Here is a 25,651-nt window from a genome sequence, read left to right as displayed (position 1 = left end):
TTCAAAGCAATTTGGGAACTGTTTTTCTGGAATGGCCATCAGAGCTGTTGTCATATTACCTTGATGTCCTGGATGTCATCAAAATGTCTTCCTTTCAATATTTCCTTTATCTTTGGGTAAAGAAAGAAGCCATTGGGGGCCAGATCAGGTGAGTAGGGAGGGTGTTCCAATACAGTTATTTGTTTACTGGCTGAAAACTCCCTCACAGACAGTGCTGTGTGAGCTGGTGCATTGTCGTGATGCAAGAGCCATGAATTGTTGGCAAAAAGTTCAGGTCATGTAACTTTTTCATGCAGCCTTTTCAGCACTTCCAAATAGTAAACTTGGTTAACTGTTTGTCCAGTTGGTACAAATTCATAATGAATAATCCCTCTGATATCAAAAAACATTAGCAACATTGTTGCAACAAGTTTGCAAACTTAATTGTCAGAACTCAAAATTTAGAGGATTAGTGTCCAGGATATGTAAAGAATTCCTACAAATCAAAAGGAAAAAGACAAAGTGCCCCATTATAAATTGGTCTATGTATATGCAGAGATAATTCTCAGAAGAAGAAATCTGAATTTCCACAAACAAAAAAAATAATTTTAACTTCACTAGTTATCAGGAAAATAAAATATAAAACAATAACGAGTTAGCATTTCGTACCTTTCAGACCGACAGAAATTAAAATTTCTGACATTATGTAGAGTTGGGGAGGATACAGAGTGTTAGGGAATAAAAAGAAAAGAAAAAACACTGGAATAAATATCCATCAACAAGAAAACAGATAAATTGTTGTATATTCATTCAATAGATAATGTTGTAGCTTTTAAAATGAATGAACTAGAACCAAATACTTCATATGGGTAAATCTCAAAATTATGTTAGCCCAGAAAAAAAAACTATATGCAGAGTAGCATTATTTATATAAAATTTGAAAACAGGCAAAGCATTACTTCAGCTTGCTCAGAGTTGTAGACACATGTAATAACTATAAAAACATGCCTAGGGATGTGAAAACACCAAATTTATTAAGTAGGTTACTTTTAAGAGAAGGAGAGCAATGAGAACACGGAAGACATATGTGCAGGAGACTTCAACTTCACCTGTTGTGTTTTATTGTTTTTAAAAAAATCCATAGCAAATATTTAATAGCAAGGTATAAAGATTTTATAAAGCGGGTTGAGGCGTCCACAGTTGTTCTCCTTACATTTCTGAATGTTTAAAGATAGTGGCAAAGAGTTCAGAAAAGATGTTTTCGTTGGAGGAAACACCAAAATGTAAACCCAACGGAATCACGTATTTTGTTTCATCCACTGCTCTATCCCTCCATTTAGAAGAGGCCTGGTACAGAGGAAGGACTCAACAAATATTTGCTGAATGCATGAACATCTGCAAAGGCACTGAGACGTGTTAGAACACAGCGTGTTCTGAAAGAGCTAATCATAAAAATAGCCAATTTCTATGGAGCTCCATATGTACCAGCCAGCGACTTAACTATTTGGCCTGGATTATTTCATTTCATCCTTGCAACCATGATCATGACCATTATTATCCTCACTGTACAGGTGAGGAAATGGACACTTAGAGTTAGGTAGCTAACCTGAGAGCATAATGAATAAATAGGACTAGAGTCCATCAAAAAAAAAAAAAAAGTCTGGGTTTTATGCTGGGTAGTTGCAAACTTTGGAGCAGTGGAAATAAACAAGACAAGGAGGCACATGAACATACACACACCCCAGAGTGAAGGCTGAGCAGGAGCAATGGGGTGGGGAGGGTGCCTGGAGCCTGAAAGCCTGAGAGGTTGGCACACAGCAGGGAACACTAGTCTGCCTGGGTCGTCAGGGGAGGCTTTACCAGGAAGAGACATTTAAACTTGGCCTTGAAGGGGAAATGCACCTACAAATGCCAGGAACCCAGTAATTCCTGGCCCCCATCCAGCTGGTGTTGCTCAGGGGGTCCATTGCCCTGGACTGTGAGCACAGAGCCTGAGCACACAGGGCGGAGACCGACCACATGTGAAGACAAATTGGTTTGCGTGCAATGTCCAGTTTGAGAAAGTTGGCTCTCACTTTTATACACACAGAGAAAAAAACAACTCGGACCTCTTCTTTAAAAATCATGACAGCAGCACTATAGGTAATTGCTTGCCCTTTAATAAGAGCTAACATTTGAGTATCTAGCGTATGCAGTGCGCTGGGCTGTCATCACAAGCTTAACGCCTCTAATTCTCACAACTCTATGAGGCAGCTACTATTTATCCCTTTCCTGGGCTGAGGAAGCCCAGGCTTAGAGAATTGAGGTGTTTTGCACCAAGGCCTAGCAGTTAGTAAGTGGTGGGGGGGCTGGGATTTGAGCCCACGGGAGTCAACTCTCCAGGCCATCTTTTAACTCCTGTGCTCACAAGGACATCCAGCGAAAGCATCAAGGGTTTTACTGCTTTCAACTGCAGCAGGAGAACGTGATCTGAGCATAATAAACTAGAACTCAAGCTTCTCATTACATTCACAGACACCTGTCACATGTTAGGTGCCCCATAAATGCTTGTGAAATGAGGTAGCATTTAGTCGCAGGAAATAAAAACCAGCCCAGTGTCAAAATGACATATTTCATTCTTCTAGCAGTTTCAGAAATCTGCGCAGACACACATACTTAGACCTCCTGGTGAGCTGCTAACTTCTCTCTCAAACCTGTTCCACCCGCCCTCCCCGTGGTCCCTCCTCCCGCTCCTAAGCTCAGCCCTGAGGGTGGCTGCCTGGTTTGCCACTGGGTGCTGAGCTCCTGGAGGGAAGTCCCTATGTTCTTTTCTCTCTCAGCCTATCACAAAGTAAGTCTACTCTGAAAATATGCATTGAATGAATGGAGTCCAGCACTCTCCCTAATAGCCCACAGGTGGGAGATACAGAAAGTGAGGGACAAAAATAGGATAAAGGAAAGAACTGGAAGAGTTCTGCTTTTTCAAATAACAGTACATAATAAGAACAATGTATCCTTTCCCTCAGGAAAAGTCTCCATCACTTGGACCATGTGTATTCACTTTATTCATTCATTTCACAAACATTTACCAGACACCTACTATATGCACAGGAGCTGGTCCCTAACCTGGGGTTGCCTGGCTTATTTGCACCCTTCCTTCCTTGGTAAACTTTGAAGAGACCGTCTCTCCACCTGGCACAGCGGGCTTACGGATGGGGCAGTCACAATCCACACCCAGGGGCACACAGTGTGTGGGTGTGGGTGTGTGTGGGGTGTACAAAGCAAAGCTGGCAGTCAGAATTTACAATTGTAAAGGCTGTTCTGTGGAAGGGGAGGGAGGAGGAGGTGGAAGACAGAGGTGGGAAAGGGGAGAGCGGAGAGCGGGATGGAGAAGGGAGAAGAGGCGCAGGGAAAAGAAAAAGGGAGACACTGGCAGCCGGGCTGGATTCTCCCCAGAGCCACATCTAACAATACTCTGGTCACGTTTTAATTAATTCCAAGTTTCTCCCACTGATTCTAACAAGAGCTCTCTCTCTGATTAATTTTCTGAAGAGCCGGCCTAGTTTAATCATAGCAAATACAATAAACCCGGTTATGATGGCCTGCGTGGCTAAAAGCAGAAAATAAAGAACCCAGAACAGACTATGGTCTTGATGCTCGCTGGCGGCCACCGGCTGGGCCCACGCCCTGGGTTCTGAACTGGTAGGCACCAAGCCAGGGGGACCCCGGGCCGTGGGCACGGCCCGCCGGGAGGGGATGGGAGAGTGAGGAGGCGGGCTCCAGGTGCCTGGGCACCCCGGGTCACTGTCTGGCAGGGCCCAGAGCGGCAGGCCAGCGCGCTGCACAGGACCGCGGCACCGCGGGGGCTCGGCCCGGCCCACGAGGCTCGAGTGCTGCCGCAGCCACGCCAAGAACGGCCGCAGGCCACAGTCGCAGCGCCAAGGATTGTGCCCTAGCAGGACCTCCGCCAGCTGGGGCAGAGCCCCAAACACGTCGCCGGGCAGGGTGTCCAGCTGGTTGTGGTCGAGCTGGACCTCCTCCAGGCTGCGAAGGTCGTGGAAAAGCGCGCGGGGCAGGGTCCGCAGCGTGTTGTGGCGCAGCGACACTTGGCGGAGGCTGCGGAGGCCACGCAGCAGGCCGTCGGGCAAGGAAGCCAGGCTGTTGGAGTGCAGGGCGAGGACCTGGAGCTCGCCGAGGCCGCGGAAGGCGCCCTCCGGGAGCACGCTCAGCCGCGGGCTCAGGGTCACCCCTAAGGCCCGCAGGCGGCTCAGGTTGCGGAAGGCGGCGTCCGGCAGGGTGCGCAGCTGGGTGCGGTTCAGCCACAGCTCCTGCAGGCCCGCCAGCTCCCCGAAGAGCACCTCTGGGAGCGCTTCCAGCGGGTTCTCGAACAGTGTCAAGAAGCTCAAGTTGTGCGAGTGAAGAAACAGTGCAGAGGGCAGGAACTGGAGCTGGTTTCTAGAGAGAGTCAGATGGTTCAGGTTGCGGAGCCGGTCGAAGGCCCCCGGCGCGATGGAACGGATGTGGTTTCTGTGGAGCTGCAGCTCTATCAGGGCGCGCAGGCTACTGAACAGCTCCGAATCCACAGAGACCAGCTGGTTAGAGTGGAGCAGAAGTTTCTCAAGCTTATCCTGTGCCCCAAGCAATCCCTTGGGCAGGTGGGTCAAATTGTTTCCCGATAAATCCAACAATCTCAGGTTCCCGAGATGTGTGAAGAGGGTAGCAGGCAGGGAAACGAGTTGATTGTGGGTCAAAATGAGCTCCCGCAGGTTAAGCAGTTTCTGAAACATGTCTTGGTCAATGCCCTTTAGTTCATTGTTGTTCAAAATTAACTGCTCCAGGAGCACCATCTTATCCAAGAGCGCGCCCGGAAGATGAGTGATCTTGTTGTGCGACAACCTCAGGGTTTTCAGTTTTATCAGGTCATTGAAGGTGCCGGGGGCGATGGCTGAAATGTGGCTGTCTGACAGTATCAGGCGTTGCAAGACGGTCATGCCTCTGAAGCTGTGCTTCTGCAAGGCGCCGCGGCCCATTCGGAAGAGCAGGATGTGCGTGAGGTTGGTGGGCAGGGCGAGCTCCGCGATGCGCGACACATGGCCCCCGGAGCACTGCGCCGCGTCCCGGAAGACACACTTGCAGGCGGGCGGGCAGGGAAAGGGCTGGGCACACAGGAGGCCTAGCACGGGGCACAGCAGGGCGCCCCTCAGCATGTCTGAAACCTGCAGGCAACACACAAGGGCAAGCGCTCACACTCCATCTTGTAACCCTGGGAACTGACGTTTGCAGAGGCATGATTATCGCCGGGGTCATCACGGACTTGGAATGTTACCCAGATACAAACAAATAAGTCTCCCTCTTTTCTCAGGGCTGCAGATTTTCCAGGATGGTAAGAACACATTCGCTCTACACAACGAAGTCTCATTCTTTTGTTTTACTAATTTTCCCACTCTCAGCATGGACATTACATCGTTTTCGAGCTATAGAAAAGCCAGTACTTTTAAGATCTTTTTACATAGATAGGACGCATTAAATAATCATTCTCAGCTAAGCTCCAGACATCACAGACCAGCGCCCATTATGAAAAGAGCTGTCTCTGCTCTTGACGGTATAACTCACCTAGAGGTGGCTATAACCAAGTCATGAAGGGAACAGCAGTCTGTTAAAACAGCAGCAACCACCGCCCGACTCCTTTTATTACAACCATGGTATATCAGCAATTATCAACTACTCTACTAAAGCAACGGACACCCTAAAATAGTGAACACCCTCAGCCACACTGAGAAAAGCAGGTAATACCTATGTCTTTATGCCATGCATTGTTCCCAGCACTTTATTTGGATCAATTCATTTACTCCTTACCTAACCCTATGAAGTAGGTACTATTATTATCCCCAAAGGATGAAGACATTAAGGCACAGAAAGGTTAAGTAACTTAACCAGGGTCACGGAGCTGAAATTTGAAAAGTAGCATATCTGAATGAACCATAAATAAAGGAGCTATCATTTCTAAGATGCTTAATTAAAAGTTAATACTCGTCACATTATCTGTGAAAGACACACAAAAATACTAATCTATCAAAACAATGTTTCCCAAATGTAATTTTACACAAATCAATTCTTGTACTAAATTGTATTTCTTATGCACACACACTAACCAAGCCCTCCAGTTCCCCGTACTAATCTTTAAAACATTTGGACTTACCTGAAATGGTGCTGCACCCCAAAGCAACTGACTGAAAGGCTTAGAGCTTTGCTTGTGATTCAGCACTTTCCAAAGGAAGAGGGAGGTATTCTTGCATCCTGAGGATAAAGACTTTACCAGAATAAAAGTCACAGAAAGGATCCTATCTCAGAGGGCATATTCTGGGTTTTAATGACAAATATTGTCAAAATGAACGACCATATACAACCTAAATCCTTGTCAAAGCTGAATGATAAGAGCAGAAGGGAGAGAAGTGTCTCCATAAATGGCACAAATAGTTCCAGTGCTAGAAAAGCTTAGTGACACAGTCGGATCATGGCAGCACCCACACCCTAGATGGGCCACACTTCTTTTGGGTCTTCCTCTTAGTGCCACATTGCCCCAATTCTCTACTCCAGTTACCCCTTCAATGAATAATAAGACTAAGAATATTCTCAAATATTGTTCCATTATGGCATTATTCGGTTGAGGGGTGTTTACATGTTCAATTTAGGAGTGTCAAACTGCTTTCCAAAGCAGTTGTACCAACATATGTCACCTGCAGTGTATGACAGTTCCTGTGCTTCATAGCTCTGCCCACACTTGGTATTGATTTTTAAACTTTTGCCATTCATATAAAATAATTGTCACAGTGCGCTTTTAATTTTTCTCTAATAATGAACTTAAGCATCTTTTTATAGAGCCACTTGTGCTTCCTATTCTGAGAAATGAGGGGTTTTTTTTTGCCCATTTGTCTATGTGTAAAATATGTACTTGTATGCTTATCTTTTAACAAAACAAATTATAGGCATTCTTTATATATTCTGGATACTAATCCTTTGTTGGTTATAGGTGTTGCAAATATCGTCAAGTAGTTTGATTTGCTCTTTCACCTTCTTTATGAGGTCTTTTGACAAATGTCTTAATATAGGCAAAATTCATCTTTTTTTTACGTGTTTTTTTCTATTAAACCTTTCCTCCCATCAGAAAAATATTCCCCTATAATGCCTTATTTTTATAGCTTTGTCCTTGCTTTTATGTCTTTAATCCATCTGGAGTTTTTTTGTGTGTATGATGTGAGTCTGATTTTATTTTTTCTCATGAGGATAACCAGCTTTTCTCTCTCTCTCTCTCTCTCTCTCTCTCTCTCTCTCTCTCTCTCTCTCTCTCTCTCTCTCTCTCTATATATATATATATATATATATATATATATATATATATGTATCCCTTCTTCCCTCAGAGCTAGTGTCAGCACTGCCATGAACCAACATCTCACAAATGTATGGGTCTCTTTCTGGGTTCTCTATTTGATAATCCCTGCACCAATACCACACTGAAATAACCTTTTAATGTATAAAGCTTGAAAAATATCCAGTATTTTTTGAAGCATGAATAGACATTCTCATAGTACATTGGTGGGATTATAAATTGAGGCACACTTAGGAAAATTTAGTAGTATCAACCACATTTAAAACATACGTATCCTTTGTCCAGCAGTTCCACTGCAAAAAAAAAAAAATACACACTATGGATATGCTCATTATGTGCACAAAAACATTTATTGCAGATTGTAATAGAAAAATAAATGAAAACCTAAATCACCATCAACAGGAAACAATTTAAATTATGGTATGCCCATGCAATGGGATGCCTTACAAACTTTAAAGAGAATGACCTTGAGCTGCAAATGCTGACATAACTTTCGCAGATATATGGAATGACATAAAACAAGGGCAGCGTAGCCTATAAAATGGGATTCTACTTGTGCAGGATTTTTAAAAACGTATTCTTATATGAAGATTATATATATATACATATACACATATACATATACATGTATATTTATATACATATACATACATATATAAATATATGTATTTATATATATATATATAAAAATGAATGTTTTTTCTGGAATGAAATACCCAAGAAACTTTAGTATTCACCTTTTAGGGGAGCAACCAAGGCATAGGCGGTCTTCCTTATATACCTTTCTGTGAAGTTTGCATTTTTATTAAATATGCTTCTATCACTATTATCTTTTAATAAACATTAATGCAAAAATAAAGCGATTTGGAAGGGAAAATAGCATCACTGAAGAAAAAGGTAAGAATAACGGTATGAAAACATACTGGAGAAAGTCAATGCTTAATTATGAACGAGTCAACACTAACCTCTGGGACAGTGTATGTGGTTCTTAAATTATCCCTTTTGGGAAAAGTCCCCAGATCCATGACATTTTCAGGTGTTGTAGAAAAAGCACTGAGATGCAATCAGCCTTTGATGTAGCAAATGCAGTCAAAGCCCAGTAAATGCTGAAGTGCCTGAAATTATCTCCTACGTCATGAAGTCCTAAACCACAGGGAAAGCCCCTGCCTTGGCCAGGCATCAGAGAATATGTATCTTTCGGCTCTATCAAGGGAAGCAACTCCAGAGCCCAGAACAGCTGCCCTGGGGACAGTCAGTCACACATAGGCACACCAAGTGAAAGTCCCCTGCCCACGAAAACGTCAGGGAGCAACTGTGATGGACTGGGAAGGATACTGTGAAACGATCAGAGTAAGACTTTGGGTCAAACTCCAGCGAAGTGTCGTCAGCCTATTTTCTCAGGAAAACCTCCAGTTTGTATGGCCTCAGGTTTTGCTCTTTGAAGACAGCAGGACATCCTATTGCCCAACAAGGGAAAACTGGATACAGAAGATGCGGACAATGGAGGAACATGGTGAGTCCAGCCACTGAACGAACAGACCAGGTGCCGAGAAGTATTTTGAGCAATGAAGTTGACAACTGCAGTGTTCAAGTGCTCTGGATTTGGGATCCACGGAACAGGTCAGAAATGTGCTGTTCTGAAAGGCGGCTTCTGTATCAGTCATAGACCCCTGGTCTGTGGGGTTTTGCCATTCAAAAGCAGGTGTCTTCTTGGATGGAATATGCTTTTCTTCCTCCATGGGGGAGACTCAGCGGCCAGGACACAGCAGGGGTCTCTACACTTAGAAAGTAACCACTTCAACTTTGAACAGGGACAGTTTCCTTCAAACTCCTGGACCCCGTCCTTCCCAGCAACATACACTCAGAATAAAGCACCTGGCAGTGATGGGGGAAGAAGGAGAGACACGAACTGCCCATGTCAGCAGGCTACAGGGACATGATCATGTGCTACACAAACCACAGTGAATAGCAAAACTAGGCCTTGACACCACTGAATCCATCACACCACAGCCAGCTGCACAGCCCACAGCAGACGACGTAAGGCTCCCACAGAACCTGTGATACCAGTTAACACCTACCCAAGCACAAAAGGCCGACACAAACCTGTCTTCCCTGGGATTTCTACGACCAGTAGTTAGCTCCAAAGATTCTCTCTTCTCGGAGGGCTCTTTTTGTACCCATGGATGCCACTTCGCTTCAGTGTAACATGTCCTCCATGGTATTAGCTGTAGGTTTGACCTTCCCAACAATTAGCAGACTATAAATCCCTTGTCTTAGAATTTACCATTTCCCCCAGGCCTCCTGACACTTAACATTTGGCTCTAAACTGTATCTGACTGAGAGGTTTCCAAGGGGTGGTCACAGACATGATGTGTTATGTGAAATGCTGTATCTATTTCCTTCAAAAATCCAAAGTTAAAAAAAAAAAGGAAATGGGAAAGTATTAAGCAGGAAAATTAATCCAGAGAGGGAGGTATTCATATAAACAGCAAACAAAGGTATAAAGACACAGAAAAAAAGAAATGTTATTTCATTCATTTACATTTTTATTTTGAATAGCTTTAATCAAAAAAGATTTCATAAGGTTATTTACAGTGCTAAATGTACAATTATGAATGTATGCCTTTTTGACATTGGGTACCATTCTTGAGCAGCAATACAGTTTAAAAAATATAAAGATGCAGTATCATTTCTGATATAAAGTTTCTTTAAAAAAAATCCAAAGTCTTAGGGAATTCACAAATCATAACAGGAAGTAACTATTTTATTAATTTAATGTGCACATAATTACCAAATTTAAATACATTAAAAATATGTGTAAATGCCTACAGACTGTACAAAAATTAACATCCCATATTCTGTTAAAAGTTCCCAACCACCTCCCACCATAAATATACAAAAACCTATTTTCAGATATGTCAAAATTACATGCATGAAATCTCAGAATGTTTCCTAAAGCCTGAATTTTGCTCTTCTCTGAATATTGTATGTATAGCCATTTTGGAAACAGAACATATAAACACCGATATTTTACCATGCCTTTGAAACTCTGCAGTATTTTCATAAACATGGAAAACAAAATAAATCAACTGCAACAGTTTTGTTTAACTGCAAGTACAATTTGGAAAGCTTTCGAATGTAAGGATTATAAAACTAATATAAAAAAGTATTTATTTGTTGTTGGCTTAGCCACTTTTATTCAAGCGTTATTTGCAGCATTGCTTTACAGCAGTTGGTGCTAGAAGATACAAAACATACAGTTACTACTATTTATATTTGAGGGAGGGGGGAAAAAAAAAAACTTTAAACAACCCTGAGGGAGACACACATTAAAAATCTTGTTATTTATTTAAAAAGTTAAAAATTACATATCATTATTTAACAATTACTTTCCCGGACATTTCTGTCCTTAACTATGTGCATAAATAAAATTTAAATCAGCAATATTTATTAATCTTAATACATCAAAATAATATATGTACAGATTTTAAAATTTAGGTCTGTATACACTCAAATAATTTAATGTGAAATTCAGAATCAAAATTACTATGTAATGGTGACCTACAGAGAGACGACTCTATATCTATGGCACTGAGTAGGAGCCACACCTGGATTCACAGACATTCTTAAAATAATATTCTGGAAGCCATCAATTACAATTTGAACAACCCACTTTGTCTACGTTCAAATCTAATTTCCTACAACTTCTTTTCCACCTATCTAAAAACCTTCTTCCTTTGAAAACAATATGGACAGATGAGATATAAAACCCTTATAAAATCTAAATGTTAAAAAAGGGGAAGGGTGTAAAAAATATAGCTCTTTACGATCATGCTCTTAAAGATGTTAATTACAATCTGATAATTGGGTTTTTAAGCTGCTACTTAGTAATTAATTATATGCTTCAGTATTTAAATCAATGAATAAGATTTACAATTCTGGGATATCACTGAAGAATAACACTTGTGTATGTTGAAAATTAAACAATCAAGAGAATAAGTAACTACAGAAAACTGCTAAATCACAGCTCAAGAGGTCTAAGATGCATAGCTTCAGAGAATCATCCATGGGACAATTGTTCTCATCATCTAATATGTATTAATATCATATCATCCTTTTTGATGGAAAACTTCGATTATATTTTTGTTAAGAATCATCAGTGGCAACAGCAATAACAGTGATCCTGAGTGTAACTTACATTTTTTTCTATAGTTACCAAACATCATTCATGTCTCTGCAGCATAAAAAATGAGAACCATTTGGTTCTACAATTCTGGGTACATTTGATAAACTGGTTAAGCATGTATCAAGAAAATAATGATCAGCTAGAAGTGGAAAGTACATGCATGCTACTGGTTAAGAACATAGGATAATGTCACAAAGTTTTAGTAGTTTAGTGTCCATTTTACAGCAATATCAGTTTCCTTGTTTATCATTAACTGTGGGCTTTGCCAAACTGCTAGATCTTACAAAGGCATTTTTAAAGTTACTTTAATTTTGTTTAGAATTTAAACATTAACCAGGCAAAACACAAAGGTGAAAAAATATTATCCACATTTCTTTTGGCTCAATGAATGTCTATTCTTTAACTTTATTTCCATTTTTCTTCCAGAAATTTCCACAACCAAAAATGTGCTCATTTGTCAACAGCCAATCCAAAATAAATACGCTCTGACCTTTGGTGCCACCTAATGGCACAAAAGAAACTTTCACTGTGTTCATATTGCTTTGAAAAAATAGCAGTCATTCAAAACCACTCATTATTTTTTAAACCTTATTATTTATAGGATAGATATATATCAAACCTTACATTTTAGATGGCAAAAGTCTAACGCAAAAAACTAAAAAACACACACAAAAAACAAAGCCAACTCACTATTATCCTATGTCTTTAGGTAATTAAAAAAGTAGAAAATAAAGACATTTAAATAATATAAAACCTGAGAGAAAAAACAGGTATGAAGAGATATTAGAAATATAGATAGATCCACATCTATTGCCAAAAGAAATAATCTTTTCTCCTAATGAAAAAGGTTTTACAACATGTAACTGAAACAAATTACACTACTGACACCAGACATAGCACAAGATCCATTTAATAGCTTTGAGGGACATCTCAAGAAGGCAGTGAAGCACCTTGCTGATTAGAAAAATAAAACCCAGGTAGTTTGTACGGAAAATATAAAACCATCAATGGAAATCACCTGAGTTGTTCTATAAGCAACACCATAAAACTCACTCCTAACTCTAGGCTATCAAAGGGAACTGGTGTATGTATATATAGAATTCTTTGGAAGAAATGTTGGAATCAAATGAAAACAGGCTTTTCACCTATTTTCACTGGAGATTAACACCCATTTAATTTGTCAACCACAAATTTAGGGCCTATAATATAAATGAGGACTTTTTTCTAATAGGGTTTGTGAACATAAGTTTAAAGGCGCAAACTAAGTCTCAAAAGGTAATGTCTAAAACCCTACCAAATACCAACTTTCTTCTGTACTGTACCCTATATAAAGAGTATCACGGAGGGTAACAAGAAAATTCTGGAAATATTTATAATATTCAGAGTTACTGAATGAAGATAGAGGACTTCACAGATTGATTATTAATTTAATTGGCAGGCCACTCATTTTCTTTTTCTAAAAAAAAAAGCATTCAAATCAGCTACTATATCAGACGGGGCATAAATTGAAATAGTGCCATTCTGACACACAGGATCAGAAAGTCCTAAAATTACATTCTGCTCAACACTGCCGCTAGCACACCACTGAGACTGATGCACTGCTATGTCACGGTGATGATCTGACATGATCCGTTTTCCTTAACCAAGGTTTTAGCTTCTGTTGTTGTCTGAGGTTTTGGTGGCCATTCTGGATCAAACAAGAGCTCCTGGGCCAGATACATGTACTTTGCCTTTGGCATCTTCTTTCTACAGTCGAGGACCCAGGACAAGCAGCATTTTCCCCAATGATCCACTGACTCCTAAGAAAATAAGGAAAAAAGAACACCCTCGTAGATTAAGGGCTGCTTGTGTTTAACACGTTTGTTAAAGCACAGTACATCAACACAGAAAAATAAGAGGAAATGACTTCTGAGCACAACAAATGAAAAAAAAATCCATGTAAAAAAGTCAGCTTTCAATTATTTAGGAACATATTGTTTTTTAAGATAAGATGCTTTAGTTACTGATGTAATTTATTTTATTTAGTTTTATGTACCTATCTTCTTGTGTGTGGATGCATTATTAAAATGACATGTAGATCTGGATTCTGTAACTCTGTAACACAAAACATCTAATGTATTAAGAATAACTTTAAACTATTCAACAACAGAAAACATTTTTAATATTTAACATGCAAACCCTCATATTCTATTTCTCCAAACAACTTAGCTACCAGATCATTTTTGGAAGTGAAAAAATATTGTTACTGTAAATATCACCTTTCAAAACATGAAGCATTATGAAAATACTGTTAGATCAAAATTAGAACTTAGGTCATGTTTAATGTCAATCAATTCTTTTAAAACCTCATTTTTTATTAATATAAAAAACAATTTTATTTTACAATGATGGTTTCCCTTGGTGCTCCACTACTGACTGGAAAGAGGTACATAGAAAGGTATAGAATATTATTTCTTGGTATTATTTCATTATAAAAAGCTCTGCTGAAATCCTTCTGATCAATCCTGCTTTTTTAAATGAATGTGATCTTAGATAAATAATTCTTAGAAAACAAGAAAGCAGATTCCCTGGTTACTGTACAAAAATGTAAATTCAACAGAAGCCTTCAGAATTTACCTTAATTGAAATCTGAGATACAGAAATGAAATAAAACTAAATGACTATACTGAGACCTGTAGTTATATTTACCTCTAAAAAAGAGTCAAATTTTAATTATTTTGGCTGTTGCTTCTCCAAAGAAAAGTTTAAATGCCAGGTTGTTTTGTTTTGCTATCAGCATATAACCCAGGCTACAACTGGGTCTATTCTCAACTGAAATAATCTCACAAATGGAAGTATAACATGGCTGAGATGGGCGTTCTATTAACACCAAAATATCCTCATGATAAAGACAGGCAGATTTGTTATAACACGTTTTGAAACATATGTTTCTAAATTTGACAATGGAGAAGAGCAAAATACTTTAATATGAAAACTCTTTCAAACGTTTCCATAGTTTTATACGGTAAGGCTTCTCATCTTACTGCGACAACCACCGGGAACACACTAATCTTTCCTTCCCCCAAACCCCAAACCGTGGGGTGGGCGAGTGGCAGCACCGAGACCAGGATAAACAACAACTATGTGCTTTTAAAGGTATGGTTACTTTGTCAACAAAACACAGCAAGCTGCATCGCTACCAAGAATTTACAGGCAGAAACTGTGGTCTCAAGTAAGCCATACTTTAAATTCTGGGGGCTGGGAACAGATGTAAACACCATTCATCTAGTAGCCTCTTTAATGCCACAGCTAACAAGACTTATTACCATCACCTTAAAAGAAGCCCCCCCACACTCAAATTGAGCATTAAGAGATAAAAGAGACTAGACATAAGGATTCTTCAGGTAATCCAAATAACAAATCACTCCTTTCAGTGCAGGAATACACATACACAACAACCTGAACATTTCATCGGAGGTGATGGCTCACTACTTGGATCTCTCTTGGTATTTCAAGTCTTCAATCTAATTGCAGAAAAGATCATTGTTCCTAAATCAATCTGAAAGCTGTCATTTTTTATTTTACAGCATGTGGCACTGTTAAAGGATCAGTGGAAAAGGAAAATGGTGAATGCTGACTTTTTTAAAAAAGCAGAAACACATAGGTCCTGTCCGTCCAGATGAGCCAGCATGGTTGAAGGGCAGTGAACAGCAGGCTGAATTAAGGGAAGTCACAGCCAAGTGTATTCAAATGGAACACACACACACACACACACACACACCTAAATCCACGCTTCCCTACTGTGAAAAATGAGGAAAGCAATAAAATTAAAACTAATTTCATTGCAAACCGAATCACAATAATTCTTTTTACATTAAGGTACATGTTTTAAAAAATCCTCACGTTTCTATTAAAAGCAATGCACATTTGTTATAATTTAGAAAAAATAAATTAAGTCACAAGGAACACCAGGGATACCCCATCCAGTGTAATTAAAGACATATATTTTGTTCCTGTGCCCTCATGTCCCCAATATCACACCACAGGCAAGCATAGGTTTATCAGGTTACAAACACAAACATATCACACATATCCTCAAACAGTATAATCCACTGGTAGAGAAAATAAAAGGGGCCACAGGCATGCTGGAATGAGAGCTAAAGCAAGGGAGAGAAGATGGTGTCCAAGGAAACAGGCAAGCACCGTGCAGCACACAGGCGTGGAGGGTGAGCGTCACACACGGGCTTAGCATGAGCGCTCGGCCGAAGTCCCTGAAGCAGAACAAGGAGCCCTAGTCACTGGAGCTCTGGGTTTGCTCGAACAGGAATGGTTACATAACCCAGTGTATCCCTCAGAGAAGGAAAAGGGGCGACCACAGACCGGCAGAGAGACCACAAAGAAATTTCAAAACCTACAGCTGAAGTTCTTTTTGCATCTTAGACCATTACAAGCTGTTCTTTCTAGAACCCCAATGCCAGTTTACTCTCTGCAGGGTCTTTTAGGAAATGTTTTCATGGGGAGCATGTACAACATAAAACCATGCTTATAGGAATTGTTACAATGTTACACTGGTTTTCATAAAAGTCTTCTTTCATACCAATCCTGAATATAAAAGAAAGACAATCAGAATTAGCATTCTATCTAAATAAGCTTGAATAATATTCCAAGTGGCATAAAGACTACACTTGGATTTTTTTTCCCCAAAAAAGAAAACACAATCAGGCACCAATCCTCAGGCAGGATCAAACTACATGATGGTATTGATGTTATTTCCACCTCTATCACTACACAGCCTCAGTTTACCAGACAGAAGACAGGTACAAGTGCTTCTTAGTAAGAGAATGTGCAGCACAGATCTTCTCAAACAGGGGTAAAACTTTATAGAAAACCACAGATGATGGGACCCTCTGCTAAAGATTTATCATTCAGTAGGTCAAAGAATTTTGAAGTTCAAGGAATTTTGAAGAATATCTTCACTTGAGAATCACTGATGTATCAACATTACAAGAAAAAATATTTAGCTACATAAGTTTTAACTTTGATTATTTGCAAATGGCTTACTTAACCTGTGTTCCGTTTAATTCAGTGGACATTTTCTGGGGCCACTGAGTATCAATAAGAAAAACAATCACTATTGGAAATAAATTACTATTATGTAAAAAATCCTCCTGTATCTAAATTAGGTTAGCTGCATGAAAGTTCAGTAGGCCAAGTAGAACATAATATCTAAAATGTCTACTACTAAGAAAAATGATTCTTAAAAGTTTATTTTGTCTTTAAAGAACAGATGGGAGCTTTTTGGTATAGAAACATTATTGTCCTGGGTCCAGAAAAACCTCAATTTGAATTCCAGTTCTAACACTGTTTTTTCATCTGTGAAAACTGGGAAAGACTAAAGATACTGCTCTCTTAAGGTGGTTGTAAAAATTAGAGCGAATTTATACATAATGCCTCACACAGTGTCAACCATCGAAAGTAGGTACTGAAAACAGTAACTACTGTGTCTCCATTTTGTCATCTGATTGTTCTATTAGTTTACATCTGTATGATCCCATGTGTGTGAGGGACTGTGGCATAATGAAAAGCAACACTCCTCTGGAAATCAGAAACCCTGACTTCAACTCCCAACTCTACCATTCATGGTACAAAACCTTGGCAAATGGACTGAATGCTGTATAAAATGAAGTTAGAAATGCTGTAAGACTGAAGGGTCCTGGAAGTGTATGGTGCCTTGTAGATCACCAGACACTGGGGACATGGTTACTACAGATTTCCAGGTGAAGTTCTTGACTTCCCCATTCACCTGTCAAAGACCTGGAGCCTACTCCAGGGTCTCTCTAGCTTTGAAACTTTCAACCCAATTCAGTGGTCCCTGGTAAGGGGGGAAAGGAGAAACAGGGCTTTTCTTCCCCTGACGTTAACAGAGAAGGTTGGAAGTTGCAGTCTGAGAAGTCCTCATGGGACTCTTAGTAGAAAGAGCACAGAAGGGAGTTTGGGGTGAGGAAGAACTACGGCCACCACAGAAGTCCTCGGTGTAGCAAGCCATTCTGATCTGCACTTCCTTTTTCATCCCATGGCAGGTTTTCAACCTTGGCACTACCGACGCCTTGAATTACATATACTTTGTTGTGAGGGGTTGTCCTGTGTGGGATGTTTATTTAGCAGTACTCCTGGCCGCTACCCAACTTCATGCCAGTAGCAACACCCTGCACCCCAAACTGTGACAATCACAAATGCTTCCAGGTACTGCCAAATGTCCCAGGAAGGGAAGGGGCAGAGGAGTGCCCCAGCTGAGAACCACAGCCTTCCAGTAATATGACTAATCAACTCTTGAAGGGTCGCAAATGTGAACAGTGACACCACATTACACACAGAAATGTCAGAAGATGAAAGTATTTCATTCTGTGCTAAGAGGTTCTAAGAACTCTCTTTTCTAAAGCCAGTAAGTTAAAAAATGCTTTCTTAATGATGACCATAAGAGTTGAAGACTGAAATCCGTATCTACTCAATGATTCTCAGAAGTGGGGAGCACACAGGGCATGCTGCAGCTACCCGCTCAGCCCCGTCTCTACCATTGCTCTCCCCTAAACACTTCAGAGGGAGGACTTCACCTGACAGAGACAAAATCTTAGAAATAAGGAGGACAGATACTTATTAACAAATTTTCAGAAAATAGAGATGTAACAAATGATAGAATTTTCTGTCATTTAATTCTGGTTGAAAAGTATGGAGAGATTTCCAATTCAAACATTTTAAAGCAGTATGACACCCACTTTTGACTAAGTCAGGGCATAACTCCTCTTCAGAACTTACATTTTCTGTTTAGATAAACAGTCGAATATCTTTCTGGAGAAGCTGAAAACTCAATGTAAATGTTTTCCTTGGCCAGGCCCTATAAGTATTTCATATGAGGACTGATGGTAAAAGCCAAAGTTAACACTTCCAGATAATGTAGTAAGGTAACCAAAAAGAAAAATATATAGACACAGAGGAGATTTAGCTCAAGGACTTGAGTCCCTAACACAGCTCTGGTTACACTCACTACTAGGGACAATTGGGCATTACACTGCTTTGAGAAAAAGAAACTAAAGCTGATTCCAGACTCATCCCATCCTTACAAAAGTACCACTATTCATGGTAAAGCATGAGGAAAGGAAATGGTACTCTCCAGGACCTCTTACAAGGGATTCCGTGATATTACACCAGGCATTAAGCCTGCTGCATTCACCAAAATAAAGCTCAGGAGTTTGCTACTTAGGTGAAGAAAAGAAAAAAAAAAAAAAAGGCTAAAATAAGTGAGCATCCCAACTCAGCAATGCCAGGGAATCCTCTTGAACCCTACAAGCTTCCTTGTGGCTCAGGATGAGGAAACAATTTAGATTTAGATATCTTTAGTAAAAGATTTAGACCACATCACCCACCTAAACACATGGGTAAGATAATGAAGGGGTGAGTCTTTGTATTGTCAAGTTCTCTGTACCCAAAAAGCTGTAGTATGTAATCCAATGAATGGCACTGGTTTAAAAAATAAGACTAACCTGTATTTCCTATTAAAAACTATACTTCAACATCGTAACACCGGGAAATGGGTTTTATTCATGTGATTCTCTTCTCTTTTTATCACAGAGCTTGCATATCTTTCAAATAATAGGCTACTTAATGGATCCAAAAAGCCAATAATCCTAAGCCATGGTTTGTACAAAAACGAGCACTGTCACTCTGAAAATTTTTCGGAATGATTAGAGGCATATGTTGAAGAAAGCCAAACAGCCGCCCCAAATTAAGGCACAATAACAAGACATCAGAAATAATTCCTCAAAATTTTGACCTTTGGACTCTGATTCATGAAGAAATAATTCCCATTTCGTAACTCTGTTCACATGAATCTCATTTAGCTTCTAAAGGGACTCATGAAAACCAAAAACATAAAATTTAAGCCAGACGGAAATGGAAACATTTTTTAACTCTCACCACTGAAGACAAGAACTTTACACACACACACAAAATAAGGAATGGAATGGAAAAGACTTATGAAATTTCTGAAGTCCTGAAAAGCCTGTAACAAAGGTTTGCCATGACTTTTCTAGGACTCCTTATAAGAAATGAAATGCCAGGCATAAGGGAAAAGGTTGAAGCAACACACAATAGAACAACACTCTACAGAACGCAGAGTACACAACTGAATGAGCCTAGATATATGTGAAGAATCAAGAGTAAGTGCTGATTTCCAACCTGTGGTGGCTGTGTGGTGGTGAAGCGATATTCTCCTTGTTTGTCTCGACTGAACACAACTTTCCAAAGGACCATGTCAAGGCAGAAGTTCTGAGAGATAGTCCAGTGAGTTAAGAATTAAAAAGGACTAAGTCATTCTTTATTAATGTGCACATTTAAAAAGATCACACAATGCTGAATCATTAGTGAAAAACATGATTTGATTTTCACATAGAGAATTTCAGTTAATATTGCAAAATGACAAAGAATAACGGGACTTTTGTGACAAATATAAATCATAAAATTCTTGATAAAAAGGGACCTCTAAATTTTCCACAAAATATGACTTATATATGAATCCTCGGATCTTTCCCATATTAAAATAATGTCTATAATCTTAAGTCTTAACGATGAGTTATTTCCATTTAATTAATACATAAAATTAATTCTATATCTATATATAGCTATATCTATAAATGAGTATGATTTCATCAGAGTCCAACACAAATAATTCTTTTGACAGTGAGGAAGAATAATAAATTATGAGGGATTACGAAAAGATCCCCTAAAAAAGTCTTGTTTTTGTTTTTGTTTTTTAATTTTTTTATCTTAAACATTTGAGTGAAAAGATGAACTTATACTATAGAAAAAAAAGCTTTTAAAATACATATCTTGGATTTGCTTTCTATTATCCACAAAATAGAAAAAATACACTCCATTGGGCAACTTAGAAAGATCAGCACCAGTACCATAATATCCACACTGCCCACTATGGCCCAATTTAAAGACCAAAAGTCATCTTTTTGAAAGATAACAAATTAAGCATAATTTCTAAGTCTAAAACTATTACCACTAAAGTATGCACTTCACAAATTACCTAATTTCAATTAAAAATCCTGCCTTATGAAACCCTTAACTTATAAATCACAACTGTATCTCTTTCTTCCATTTCATAAATTGTTATTGTAGGAGTGAATTATAGTAGTTCTGAGAACAGACAAAATTATACTGATAAGCAGCACATGAGAAACTTAGTAACACCTTTTATGGAAGCTGACCTAAAGGCAATCCTAATAGAAAAGTAATTATATAATACACACTGGATCAAAGAGTACGTAAGACCTCCAGAGGGAACTTAAAAGCAAAAAGCAAGGAGGAAGTTCCAGTAATCAATGCTAAGATTGGGTAAGTTCCTAATGGTCATTATTTTATACTCTCAAAAAACATCTTAATATTTATGATATTGTGGGCCGCCTGAGCACCAATCTTCTTTCTATTAATCACTAATTTTTGCTTTCTCACTGCTTATTTTTTCCTACCTGTATGAGTGCAACTAAGTTATACCCCTTAATATGACTACTACCAGTTAAGGGAAAACGTCAGAAGAAAAGGCTAAATGAACTAAAATGAACCTGAAACTGTGAGGGCTTCCATCATATAACCTGTCCTCTTCCCCCATTACCATTAAATTGCCAGAATCCCAAAGCAGCAAGGTAGTCATGAGATCATCTGACGTGCTTACCTCCACCAGGACAGACACAAGGGCATTGACGAGAACAATGATGAGCATAGTTACACGCCACTGATTCGGGACACACACTACCTGCAAGACAAAAACGATCACGTGAACACCGTAGAATGCGGTTGGTATTTACAGCACGATATCTTAACTTCCAAATATATTGAATTCCTATTATGTACCAAACACCTCATAAAGATTACCTACTCAATCTCCAACAGCGCCACAAGGTAGTAGATATTTTATCCACTTTTTGAATAATAACACTCAAAGTGTAAGTTGAGGTTAAAAAATTACTGAAGTGGTTGAGCTTACAATCAAATCCTATTCACTCAGATTCAATAGCCCATGCTCTACTAGACCATTTTTTCTAACAAGTCCCTATTTTTGAAATAAAATCCTATCTTTAAACAATGAGGCAGACAGATACTGATCTAATATTACTCAAAACTATACTGTTATAAAAACAAATTCATAAAAGAACTATACAGATCAACTTAAGAAACACAATCTGTTTTCACTTTAAAATCTGTCATTAATTTCTAAGGCCTACAAAACAACAACAAAAATATCCCATTCATGCATTTATCCTTTTAATCAGCAAATGATTTACTGAGTACCTAAAATACGGTGCTAGGTGCCGAGGAGTGATATGATCCAATGTTTTAGAAAAACAAGTATGACTGCAGCAAGAAGGATTTGAGGGGTGAAGAGTGCTCTAGTGATCCAGGAAAAAGACAATGGCAGCCTGAACTAGAGTGGTGGGTGGCATAATAAAAAATTTATATTTGGTCTCTGTCCCTGGGTCCTGACACAGAGCTCTTAAAACTTGTTATTTCCTGAGTGATGGAGGTGATAGGAGTGTCTTACAGAGCTTCTGAATCCCCTGGCATTTCTGGGTATCAGGAGTGCTTTTTGTTCTAATGAGGCCACTCTGGGTGGGCTCCTGGATAGCCTCAGGATGGGGGCTGCTCACCAGAAAGACAAAGCCATGATTAGAAGCTTGGAACTTTCAGCTCCACTACCCCGTCGTCCAGGGAGGGAGAGGAGCTGGAGACTGAGTTAATAATTGATCATGCCTATGAGATGAAGCCTCCATTAAAAAATCCCTGAACTACGGTACAGGGTTTGGAGAGCTTCCGGGTTGGTCAACACATCTAGGTATGTGTTGGGAGAGTGGTGCATCCCAGCTCCACAGGGACAGAAGCTCCTGTGCTCTGGACCCTTCCGGACCTCAGCCTATGTACCTCTTCATCTGTACCTTTATTATACTCCTTATAATCAACCAGTAAACATAAGTGTTTCCTTTAGTTCTTTGAGCCATTAAATCAAATGATCAAACCTGAGAAAGGGATTGTGGGAACCAATTTACAGCTGGTTGGTCACAAGTACAGGTGACAACCTGGGACTTGCAATTGGTGTCTGAAGCTGTGGGATAGTCTTGTGGGACTAAGCCCTTAACCTACAGGGTCTATACTAACTCCAGGTAGTTAGTGTCAGAACTGAATTTCAAGATACCTGGTTGGTGTCGGAGAGTTGGAAAATTGGCTGATGTAGGAACAATCCCCACATATTTGGTGTCGTAAGCGTTGCGAGTAAGGAAACGATAGTTTCCTTCTAGGTGATAAATGAGATTGGAGTAAAAAGAGAGATTCAGAATAAGAAAACAAAATCTAGCCACAGACTAGCTATAAAAATAGATAGAACAGACAAGGACACATTTACACACTTCTGACTTGGATAAATGGTGGTACCAGGAAAGAGACAAAGCAGGGCTCAGGGAGAACACAATGAACATAGGTTTTTTTGTTTGTTTGTTTGTTTTTCAATGAGCTTAGTTTTAAAAATGTTGAATGAAGGAACTGATAGGTGAATCGTTCAGGTAATATTCAGTGTATCAGTGGATACATGGTCCACAGCTCAGTTTTGAGAGCTAGGCTACGAGTATAAAGTTGGGCGTCCTCTATACATAGATGGCTATCGATGAGGTCACCAGAATGTATAGAGTAAGATGAAGGACAATTAGAGAAATGTGTGGAACACTAACATTTGAGGAACAGGTAGAGGGTTTGGAACCACAATGGGGAATGAGGAGTCACACAAGTAGAGGAAAAAAAATCACAAGAGAGCAAAGCATCACAAAATTGAAGCGGAAAAATCTCAAGAATGATGGCTTAACTAACTTGTCAAATACTGCTGAGGAGACAAGACTGAAAAAAAATTAAGGGGTCAAATCCACTGGACTTAAGAAGGTTGGTAATTGCCTTGGCAAGGGCAGTTTCACTAGACTGGCAGGTGTTAGGATCCAGACTAGCTGATGAGTGTGCAGGAGCAGCATTCTTTCAAGAAATAACTTGACTGTGAAGCAGAAGACACATGTGGCAGGAAATGTGTGTTTTTATTTTTTCTTTTGCTTAGTGCTTATCTAAATCTCTCAATGAAGCATGTGGGGAAGCAGACACACCCATACACTGCTGGTTAAGATTATAAACTGTCAACCTCTTCAAAGTTCAATAACACAGTATTTCTAAAAAATTAAAATTCTAGATACCCTTTGACCAAACAATTCCACTTGTGCACATTTGACCTCTAAATATACATTTGTCCGTCTTAATGAATTGTGAAAGAACCTGCAATATAGCATTTTTTATAACAGCAAAACACTGGAAACAACCTAAATACCGATTCAAGGGGGATTAGTTAAATTATAGAAAAGTCCATGAAATAGAATACTCATTCCATAAAGTTCATCTAACTTTGATACGCAAACCTCTTAATAACATACAAGAAAAAAAACTTAAGTCTGCTCTCACTCATGCAACCAGAAGCAAAAATCCTCAACAAAATCATACCAAGCCAAATCCAGAGAATATATTAAAAAAAAAAGCATCATGACCAAATTGCATTTATTCTAGAAAGGCAATGTTAGTTTAACATTTGAATACCAGTCAACTCTAATTCACCACATTCTCCAGGGAGAAAAACTGGGTGATCATTTCAATAGCTGTACAAAAAGCATTAGATAAAATTAAACACCTATTTATGTTAACAACACTATAGAGAGAAGCTTCTTCAACCTGACATAGAGTTTATACTAGAAACCTACAGCCCACAATATGTTCAATGGTGAACTTCCCTTTAGAGTCAGGAACAAGACAAGCCTAGCACTACCATTACAACTGACATTAATACATGAAAAATACATACAAGGCAAGTACTGAAATGTCAGAAACAAAATGTTTGTTATTATTTGTAGATGAGTGTCTAAAACAGAAAATCCTACAGAATCTAAAAATTGTGAGAATAAATTTCAACAAGGCTGCTGAATATGAGATAAATATCCAGGATAACTGTACTGTTTACACCAGCATAAAAGAATTAGAAAATGTGATCTTAAATAGATACTTATCAGAGGAACAAAAACTATGATACTCCAGAAAAAAAAAAATCTAACAAAAACTTGTATAGAAACCTTCAGGGAGAAAACTGTTAGATTTTAGAGATAATCAAGAAGACCTAAAAAATGGAAAAAGATAATATTGTTCATGGAAAGGGAGACTAAATCAATTCTCTCTCAAATTTATTTATAAACCCCATGCAATTCTAATAAAAATTCTGAGAGGGCTTTTCCTGGTACTTGACAAGTTAAAGTTAAAATTTATATGGAGGAGGAAAAGCTTCAGAACGTACAAAAAGATCACGATGAACAACTCTGTGAGGTTAAGGACAGGGGCCCTGCCCAACCACACACCAAGATTTCTTATAAAGTCATGGTAACCTGGACAGTGTGATACTGGCGCAAAGAAAGATAAAAGAATTAAAGAAGAAAATACGGAGCCCCTATCAGGTCAGTGGTTATATACATGGAAAACTGAGAGCACAGAGGTATCACCACGAAAGGATCAGTGGGAAAAGATGAGACTATTCAAAAAATAATGCTGAAATAAATGGGTATTCATGAGGAAAACAAAAAGACAACAACCTAACAGAAAAAATGGGCAAAAAACATGAATAGTCAAATCACAGAGGAAATAAAAACGGTCAATAAACATATGTAAAATGCTCAACCCTACTAACAATTCAAAATTAATATAATTTGCAAATTAAAACCATCATGATATATCATTTTTTTACCCACTAGACAAGTGTAGGCAATGATGTGTAACAATGAATCTCATACACTGATGAAAGTATAAATTGGTACAATAACTTTCGAAAATAACTTGGCACATCTGAAAAAGCTGAAGAGTACATGCTCAAATTTAAACTAGACTACATCAGGGGACCCCTTTGCCCCTAGTGGTATATCAAGGTAAAGCGGATAATAGTGGAAGTAGTATTTTATCATTGACAATTGTTTAGAATTCCCAGCACGTGGTGGTATTTAAAAGCAGATGGACTTTCAGTGGGC

General features: G+C 39.1%; 2 protein-coding genes across 6 annotated transcripts in view; both read right to left on the bottom strand.

Annotated features, from left to right (window-relative positions):
• Positions 1-343: 343 nt before the first annotated feature.
• GP5 (glycoprotein V platelet) lies at positions 344-6,266 on the bottom strand. Its single transcript, XM_033092517.1, has 2 exons — positions 6,158-6,266; positions 344-5,174 (listed from the first exon to the last, which is right to left on the bottom strand). The coding sequence occupies exon 2, from the start codon at positions 5,163-5,165 to the stop codon at positions 3,438-3,440; it is 1,728 nt and encodes a 575-aa protein (XP_032948408.1). The 5' UTR covers positions 5,166-5,174; positions 6,158-6,266; the 3' UTR covers positions 344-3,437.
• A 3,602-nt stretch (positions 6,267-9,868) lies between these two features.
• Positions 9,869-25,651, bottom strand: part of ATP13A3 (ATPase 13A3) — a 78,684-nt gene continuing 62,901 nt past the window's right edge. For 3 of the 5 annotated variants that reach the window (XM_033129210.1, XM_033129220.1, XM_033129223.1), the window contains 3 exons: positions 21,244-21,324; positions 19,743-19,832; positions 13,133-13,330 (listed from right to left, as the gene is read on the bottom strand). In XM_033129210.1, coding sequence (XP_032985101.1) covers positions 13,133-13,330; positions 19,743-19,832; positions 21,244-21,324 — 369 coding nt within the window. Of the gene's footprint in view, positions 13,331-19,742; positions 19,833-21,243; positions 21,325-25,651 lie in introns of all 5 variants that reach the window. The other 2 variants (XM_033129201.1, XM_033129227.1) reach the window with 2 other exon arrangements.

The sequence above is a fragment of the Rhinolophus ferrumequinum genome, chromosome 2 (assembly GCF_004115265.2).
Source record: "Rhinolophus ferrumequinum isolate MPI-CBG mRhiFer1 chromosome 2, mRhiFer1_v1.p, whole genome shotgun sequence".
Taxonomy (NCBI): domain Eukaryota; kingdom Metazoa; phylum Chordata; class Mammalia; order Chiroptera; family Rhinolophidae; genus Rhinolophus; species Rhinolophus ferrumequinum.
Note: the sequence above shows the minus strand (reverse complement) of the source record. Positions and strands in the feature narration are given on the sequence as shown.